Source organism: Xiphophorus hellerii, chromosome 19, assembly GCF_003331165.1.
Source record: "Xiphophorus hellerii strain 12219 chromosome 19, Xiphophorus_hellerii-4.1, whole genome shotgun sequence".
In the NCBI taxonomy this organism is placed as follows: Eukaryota; Metazoa; Chordata; class Actinopteri; order Cyprinodontiformes; family Poeciliidae; genus Xiphophorus; species Xiphophorus hellerii.
The window spans coordinates 9,231,920-9,240,593 of NC_045690.1; the positions used below are offsets into that span (position 1 = coordinate 9,231,920).

An 8,674-nucleotide genomic window follows, 5' to 3' on the forward strand; every position below is an offset into this window, starting at 1 on the left:
CCCCCTACGTGTTCAGAAGTTCGAAGGGGTGACGTTTGGGCTATAAAGGGGGCAGAAACTGTCCCCGGCCTTGGATTTGAGTTTGTGACGGTGGGGCGAGCTGGGGGGGGGGGGGGGGGGGGGGGGGGTTGGATTCATGTAGACGACAGTCAGCCTTCCTTACCTAACAAGAAGGGAGGGTCCCGCTACTTTAAAAATAGGGAGTAGACAATGGAGCCCCAGATTGTGGGAAGAGAAGTTAGAGCATCACATTCAGGCAGTTCAGTTCCCCAAATCAGGCCTCCTCTGCAGCAGCCATTCTGCTGCACTGCGGGAGGTTGTTCTGTCTGACAATGACACTTAATCTTATTCACTGATCTAAACTTTGCAATGTGTGGAGGGGAGAATGGAAGACACGTTAGAGTGGGAGACTGACAGGCCTGTATGGTGTTTGACTGGCACACTGTATGTGGGGGAATTTGAATGCTTGATTAAATATCCTTATAGCAAATCAGTTTTACCCTGAATTTGCAAGCGTGTCTATGATGGGCTTGCTTTATGTTACTTTCTGCGAGGTGCCCGCAATTCGTAGAGCTTTTTTTTTTTTTTTTAAATGCATATTATTTTAGGTAAAGAAGTAATTCCTCTATGAATTTTAATGGCATTCCTTCCGGACGAAAATGCAGAGTTGTTGATAGGTTAATATCTCCATTTCTGTTTGGGATTAATGAGCATATATTTGTTCTGTTTGCATTTCCTGGGAGACAAATTGTGAGCATTGTCTCGGTTTTATCCTGCAAAGCTATTAATCCCTCAACTGAAATTATGGGCCTTATTAGGAGAGCATCGCGGCGACAAAAAATATTCCACAATTTAGAATAACTTTGAATAAATAAAAGTAAGACAGCCATACGCTAAGATGTGTACATCTTAACGTAAGTACTGTCTTCTTCTGTTATTTATTTATTTGTTTGTTTATTTATTTATTTACGTATTGTTTCATTTTTAAGAAGACTTTTGCATTAAATTTTAAAATGACCTTAGCAATAAAAATAAAATATGTATTACAAGTTTTCTTTATTGAGCGATAAAAGATATGTTTTCTTTTTAAAATAGCATTAGGAATATTTATTTTTAGCTTTTAAGCTAATTTTAAAGCAAAACAACATTTTAAATAGTTTTTAGTCACTATTGCTTAACATTTCTAATGCTGTCTATGTTATGTATGGAGATATCTTTCAGGTTTTTTGAACATAGACTTTTATTTGTTTGGAAAGAATGTTTCATAAACTAGCTATGAAAACTCAAAAAATATTCTCATTTTGGCTGTGATAAATGCCCTAATGGCAACATAATAATAATAATAATAATAATAATAATAATAATAATAATAATAATAATAATAATAATAATAATACATCATATTCGGAAAACAAAACCAATAACACTTTAATATAGATTCTGTTCTTGTCACTACAAGAATACACATATACAAGCCATAAATAGGAATTACACAAATGATTGAACAAATCCTGTGATGCATTTAAGTTCATTTAAGAATCCCGATGAGCGGGTATCAGCTATCTTACAGCAACTTGTTGTTTTATCTTTGGGGTCCAGTCCAGAAGCCGAACAGATCTCGTCACATTTTCATCTTTTTTTTTTGTCATCTTTCACATCCTCTCCTTCAAAATAAGCAATTAGGCTACTAACAAACTTGACAACTAAAACGGTGGCAAACATCAAAAATATCTGAAATACATATTGTACACAAAGTCTATATTTTTTCCGTTTTTGTTTTTTACAAATGTACAAATCTAAGGTGAGGAGAGTCCACGGCGTTTTACGAGGAGTTCATGATCGGCCTGGAATAGACACCCTGGTAGTAAGATGTGTCGGGTATAGACGCGGAATCCAGGCCGGCTTTCCCCGCCATGGAGCCCATAGAAAGCGCCCCGGCCATCGGGGAGCCGTATCCGGAGTAGTGCATCACCTGCTCATAAGTTTTCAAGTCCATTTTGTGATGATGATGATGCTGCTGCTCCGAGGACATGAGGTTATTGATAGAGAACGGGTGGTTGAACGAGTAGTGGTGCTCCGGCTTTAGGTGGGCTTCGTGCGCCAGGACGGAGTGATGTTGCGACATGAGGTGCTGCCCCTGAGACACCGGCGAGGCGGCGGCGGCTGCGGCAGCGGCGACGTGCTCCGGGCTGAGGGCCTGGCTCGCCTTCATGTCCGACAGGGACCTTTTGTGGTCGCTGGAGGAGGAGTTGGAGTGCGGTGACTCGTTGCCGTTGCAGCTCTCCGAGCTGCTGTTGGAGGAGCCGGCGTCGCCCGCCTTTCGCCCGCCGTCCTTCAGCGACATCTTCTTTTCGCACTTGAAGCGCTTCTGCCTCCTCAGGTAGCAGCCGTTCTCGAACATGTTCCCGGAGTCCGGGTGGAGAGTCCAAAAGGAGCCCTTCCCGGGTTTATCAGGCGACCTGGGCACTTTGAGGAAACAGTCGTTAAATGACAGAGAGTGACGGATTGAGTTCTGCCAGCGCTGCTGGTTCTGTCGATAAAAGGGGAACAGGTCCATTATCCACTGGTAGATCTCAGCCAGCGTCAGCATCTTACTGGGAGACTGCTGGATGGCCATGGTGATGAGGGAGATGTAGGAATAAGGGGGTTTGGCGTGTGTGTAGCTCCTGCGGTAGGTCTTGGGGTCTCGGGATCTGTTGATGTTGGACTGTCCGTAAATGGGGCTCATGGCGTTCATGTTGGTGTAAGAGGTGAGAGCGTTCATAGAGGCGGGCTGCGCGGTCATTGGGCTCATGCTGGGGCTCAGCGCTGCGCTCATGGCCGTCATGCCCGCGCCCATGCCGTTCATCGCTCCGGTGCCCGGCGACATGCCCGTCATGGAGGGGCTCATGCCGGTGTTGACGTAGGACATGTTCATGGAGTTGGCCGTCATGTTGGCCGTGGTGCTCATGCCGGACATGCTCATGTAGGTATTCATGGAGTTCATTCCCAGGCCGGTGTTCATGTTGCCAACCGAGGTGTAACACTGTCAGTGTGGAGGGGGAGAGAGGCAGCCATGAGTTTGGCACAGTCAGGAGATAACATGATCAATAATTCCTACACACAAAAGTGTTGTTATTATTACTTAAATCTGTTATAAATCTGATATTGTTATTTAATTTAAAAAAAGAATAATCAAGTATTAATCAATAAATAACATTTGTTTTAACTAGAGTAATTTAAAATAATTCAAATGTTTGTCAGCATAATATGACAAATAAAACAAATTATAGTAATGCTTTAAAATGCGCAAAGGCTTTACAAAGCTTCAAACAGCTCTTCCCGTGCGTCTGCAACACATATACAGCATGTGAACCAATTGCCTTGACCTAAACCAAACACCACAGGTGTTTATTGAAAGTAAACGTGGCGAAAAAAAAAATAAAATAAACAAAAAAATAATAATAATCAGTTTTAATATCCGCATGAAAAGTTTCCTCCCTCCCCCCATTACATGTCAAGCAAGTTTGTTAGGATAGGATAGCGCGCTGTGCGGAGATGGGGGAGGATTTGGAGGCGCCTCAAGTCAATATTTGATCACAAAGTTAATATTATCTCAGGGCTAATATTGAGTTGTATAAAATGGGATCGGCTTTAGACCGGGGAAAAATATATATATTTAAGGTACCCACCTCGGGCTCTCCGTAGTAGGTGCTCCAGTCGGTATGTTCGTGTCCTTCCATTTTAACTGCTCCAAGCATCATGGAGGACTTCGACAAAGCGTCTCCCAGCAGAGGAAAAAGCCAAAAGTCTCTCTGATAGCAAATGACAGGGGACCAGTTAGTGTGTTCGGGTCGCGGTCCGTCCCTCCGTCAAGGACTTGGTGCATGTGAGTCCTGCGGAGCCAGCCGTGATGCGCCCGTCAGAGGCTGGAGTCCAAATGACGCTCCGCGCTGCCTGTTAGCGCTGTGATATAAGCTCTGTGCGCCAGGCAAGCCTCCAATCCCTACTTCTACGCCTTGGGCCCTATTTGAATAATCTGCTCGCACCTAGGCGTGAGACTCCTCAAGCTTCCCCCTCCACCTCTTTCCACCCCTCTCCACCCCCAATTGTACACCTGCGCTCACTGAAAAGAACAGTTTCATATGAAAAGCTTCATTATAAACTAATCTTATTGTAGGGGTAAGAAAAAAAAAGAGGGGGGGGGGGGGGGTGTATAAAAAGGAATGTTTGATGCTTTTCATTATACGCACATCCTCCAACGGATTTATTCCACTTCAGCTGTGCTCAGATCATAATCCATTTTTTATTGTGGTCCGTTTAAGGAATTTAAGGCGGCAACCTGCATGAGAACTGTTGATTATTTTATACCAGCAACACAAAAAAGAAAGAAAGAAATAAACCAAGAGGACGCTTTATGCATGAGAGGGGGAAATCTATAAACAGGAAACCTAAAAATTAAATAATTTTGGTGAAATTTAAAAAGGTAAAAAAAAATAACAATAATATAAATATTTACGAAGCTGTTTCCTTAAAGGTACTTGTTCGAAACAAAATGCGTTGCTTTAAAGTTATATTGCTAATTTAATTATAGTTTGCATGAATGTCAATAAAATATTACATTTGTTTTTGTACGTTTTTTTTAGAGAAACGGCTTAGGCCAAACTGTTTTATGTTTGATTTAAAATCTAATGAATGTGTCATATTTAAAAAAAAATCTCTTCATATATCCCAGAAATTTCTGTATTTCTCCCCAAATCACTGAATTACTCAATTTATTGTTATTATTTTTAAAATCGTTTTTAATGAACAAGATACAGCTTTATAGCGCCCTCTGTCGGATGACACACTTCGTCTGGCTTCACTATTTCCCATAAATTCACACAGCTTATCAATCTACTTTGTGCGAATTTTATTTCAGTTTTTGACATTAGATGAATGCATAAAAATAATTTACATTTTTATATTTGACACAAAGTATACTCTATACTTTGTGTCCAACCTCAGACATTATTAAGCGGCGTTTTATTTCCTAAAAGGAAATCAATTGGATATATCACAACCGAGCAATTTCAGGCCGTTGGCTGCAGTTGAATAGTCTATTTTCTGTTTGTATTGGTCTTAGTGTGGGGGGTTTTAAATAATGGACGTTTGCTTAATGTGTTAATCTTCCATCAGAAAGACTCCGGAGGCCCGCAGTGCTAAAGGGCCCCTTAATTCTCGCAGCCCGTACTGTATTTGTATGAAACAAACATCCAGGTGAGACTGCGGAGCGGTGTCAGCCACGTGTCGGTGGTTGTACATCTATTTGACTGCATATTTACGCAAGAGCATAACTATCAGCATAGAGCCCCCATTAGTAAAAGCGAGTAAACCTGTAGTGTTGACGAGAGACCAACACAGTCTGCTTAACTTGGAAATGAGATCATGAGAAAAAAGCTCCCTGTGTTTGAGGATTTGGGATTGCACCGGCGGGAAACAGGAGATGGAGAAATCTACCGCTTCTTGTTTTGTATTTGGCTGTTGTCAAACGTCAAGATCCGCTTTAAGTGTAAAGATTTTAGTATGATTTTTACACGATGATAATGCACATGTTCCATGCTTTTTGTCTTCTGAGGCCATAAAATAGTTAGGCTTAACATTATGCAGAATATGTGCACTGGTACATATTTTTGAATTTAAAAAATGTTCCTTGTTCGTGCCAATTTTTCGCTTGCGTAAATTCACCAAAATAGGTCGCAATCGTGTGTGAATGCACGAACGCACACAGCTGTTTGCATTTGTTACACAATCGAGGAATCTATTAAAGAGAGAAAGAAAGAAAAATAAATAAAATTACAAAATGACATTATCTACCCATGGGTAAAAAAAAAAAACAATATTCTATTACCTGTTTATTTAACGGGTATTCATGTATGGAAAAGTATTTAATGGGGACGTTTTATATTTTCCTTGCGCAAAACTTGTATAGTAAAACTTTTCCATGACCTTTAACGACATAATGTCCCCGAATGAGACACGTTGCTAATAACAGGTTAATCATCAACCCGCCAATGTCCTCTCACATGGGGTGAAGGACACATTTTAGATTTAGCCAAAAACAAAAATCCTCACACAGGACCCTGCAGTTGCTCCATCTCCCTGTTTGGCATTTCTTATTTCCCTCTCTCTGTGATTGATGTTTGCTTTTATATTAGTCATTCCCCGAACTGTAACTGAACTGCTGAACTTTTCACATGAGATGCAAAAACGATGACCTGAATATTTTTAGGACTAGAAGAACTTCAACCTCTGTTTGTTTGACTTGACTGTATTTAGGCTGCTTTTCATTTAACTGAATCACAGCTCATTGTTTGGCTCTTCAATGCAAGCGTGTCCCGAGAAGCAAAAAACATTATTGTTCTTTTATAAATTCGGTTTGTTTTAATCTGAAAGAAAAGTAGACAGCAATAGTACAAGATCAAGCCTGTGCAGCCATGAGCTACAGTTAAAAAAGGCGATGATGGTGCGGAGCTTTTAAACGCACTCCATCATTAAGTTGTGATTAAGCAATAGCATTTAGGTTTGCATCAAAAAAGACAGTCCATAATATTTTAATCATTCATTTACTAGACTTGAGTACAGGGTTCAGTGAGTTGCAACATTTTATTTAAATGTATAAAGAAATAGATAGATGATTTGTATGTTCTTTATTGCTACGTTTTTTGAATGCCTGTCCTTGTCCTAAGCTCATATTTAAATGATTCTAAGTTTACATCTTTAGGGAGGAATCAGTAAGACAGTAAAGGTATATTAAAATGAGAAAGAATACACTTTATGAAAGGTACAAATACATGCTGAAAGATAGCAAATTTGGTCATTTTTGCCACAGAGTTACATGAGCCACTAAATCAAACTCCACAGTAGCATCACAAAACTTCTGAAATTCAGTTTTGTCATTTGATTTTAATACACCACCCCAAGCTTATTAACTTGCATGACATGTATCACTTTTCATGAAAGCAATAGGGTCAAATTAATGATTTGAATCACGTGATTTATAAATTCTCTTTTATTTGTATTTCCTAAAAAAAGAAAAAATACCAGCTTTGGTTTCCAGACCAAAAAGAACAGCTGAAAGTATCTAATGTTTCAGGTTAATGCTATAAAAAGAGTAGGTTAAAAAAGAATAACACACAAAGCGAATTACCAAAGGACTAATATATGAATTAAAGAAACAGAATTGTATTCTTGGTGACTGCCTCTCAGTCACTGTTTTGCTTTTCACCAGATCAGCCCACATCTTCCACAATGTTCATTCAAAAGTGGTGGAAGTTTCTTGATTACCGATTGTTGTTGGCTAGTCTGTCGTTCAGTCTTTCTTAGCCAAATTCATTGTACAACTCAACTAAAACTCAGGAGCTACCTTCCATCTGACTTTAACACAAATTCAGTAGAAGTAAAAAGTATTTTTTAAAATTTGGAATGTGAAATTATATTCAAAATTATAAAACATTAATAATATGGGGGGAAATGCACAAACATTTATATAGAAATACATATAGCTAGTTGGTATGTCTATTAACATTAAGACTAACTCTTTGGTCAAAATGTGACTGTTGTGCCAAGGTAGCAATCCTGCTAACTTCTTGATGAAAGGGTAAAGCTTGCTTAAGTAAACAAACATGTTCCTGGAGTGAACTCAAGAACATTAAGATTATTATACAGAGTAATTTCACCATATCACCTTCTTTCATATTTAATGAGGAGGTTGAGGTTTAGTGAAGTGTTTAGTGAAGAGATCCGGTTGCTAGTTCAAAATGGCAGGTCTTTGAAGTTCAGAGACTCCTTCTTGTCTCTTCTCTGACTCAAAAACTAGGCCAACATTTTTCACTCATTGTTTGGTTTGAACTTTGCAAATCAAACATTGTCCTAACAGCACAGACCCTACAGGTTAAAGAAATAACAGTTCTGTATGCGTATGAGAATAAAACAGTGCATTAATTGAAGGTGGCCTTTTGTTGGAGTAAAAACCACCTAATGTATTTTTCTCATTATTATGTTAAGCCATGCAGACTTGCTTGAAGGTGTCAGTGCTCAGACCTGATTGTTGTGTCAGATTTGTCACTTTCCTAACCAGTTAGCTTCTATAATGACCCGTGTTACATTTCACACATTCAGGTGTCATTACTTCTTTGATTACAACGAGGAAAGCTAGTAAGAGTAGAAAGTTTAATGAGTCAGTTAAATAAGCGAAAAGAGCAACACCTACAGCAACAAAAGCCCTCAATGAAGTTTTCTTGGGTTCGGGAAAAATTGGGAGGCGAAGACAAGGTGATTTCTGCTCTGTGAAAGGAAGGCGGATCTCTTCGAGTATTCCTTCGAACACCCAGAAGTAGTTGACAAGAATGTGTTAACTTCTCTTTTTTTCAACCGAAAATAAAAGATCCACTTAGAATGACCCTTTTTACGCCATTGTTTTCCTCCCGCGTACACAAGGTCACGCAAAGCATCATGGTGTGAGGGGTTAAGCGAGTAATTTGTCAAAATAAAATTAATAATGAGAGAACCTTCCTTTGGAAAGTGCTGGAAAAAAAGATGTTTACTGCCAACCAACCTGCCTGTGGTGACAGTAAACATTCCAGAGCTTGGCTGCAGTTTGGACTTGCCATTATCTGCCACAGCTGTGACAACGCCTGTTGGCTGCAGGTTTGCG

General features: G+C 39.7%; 1 protein-coding gene across 1 annotated transcript; it reads right to left on the bottom strand.

Annotated features, from left to right (window-relative positions):
- Positions 1-1,403: 1,403 nt before the first annotated feature.
- Positions 1,404-3,992, bottom strand: foxa2 (forkhead box A2). The gene is made up of 2 exons (XM_032546355.1): positions 3,672-3,992; positions 1,404-3,025 (listed from the first exon to the last, which is right to left on the bottom strand). The coding sequence occupies exons 1-2, from the start codon at positions 3,741-3,743 to the stop codon at positions 1,823-1,825; spliced, it is 1,275 nt and encodes a 424-aa protein (XP_032402246.1). The 5' UTR covers positions 3,744-3,992; the 3' UTR covers positions 1,404-1,822.
- Between the last annotated feature and the right edge of the window lie 4,682 nt (positions 3,993-8,674).

Excerpts from the sequence above, each read along its gene's own strand:
- foxa2 (XM_032546355.1), bottom strand. The coding sequence starts at position 3,743 with ATGATGCTTGGAGCAGTTAAAATGGAAGGACACGAACATACCGACTGG. Across the intron at positions 3,026-3,671 it reads CCTACTACGGAGAGCCCGAG|TGTTACACCTCGGTTGGCAA; the intron begins GTGGGTACCTTA and ends CCACACTGACAG.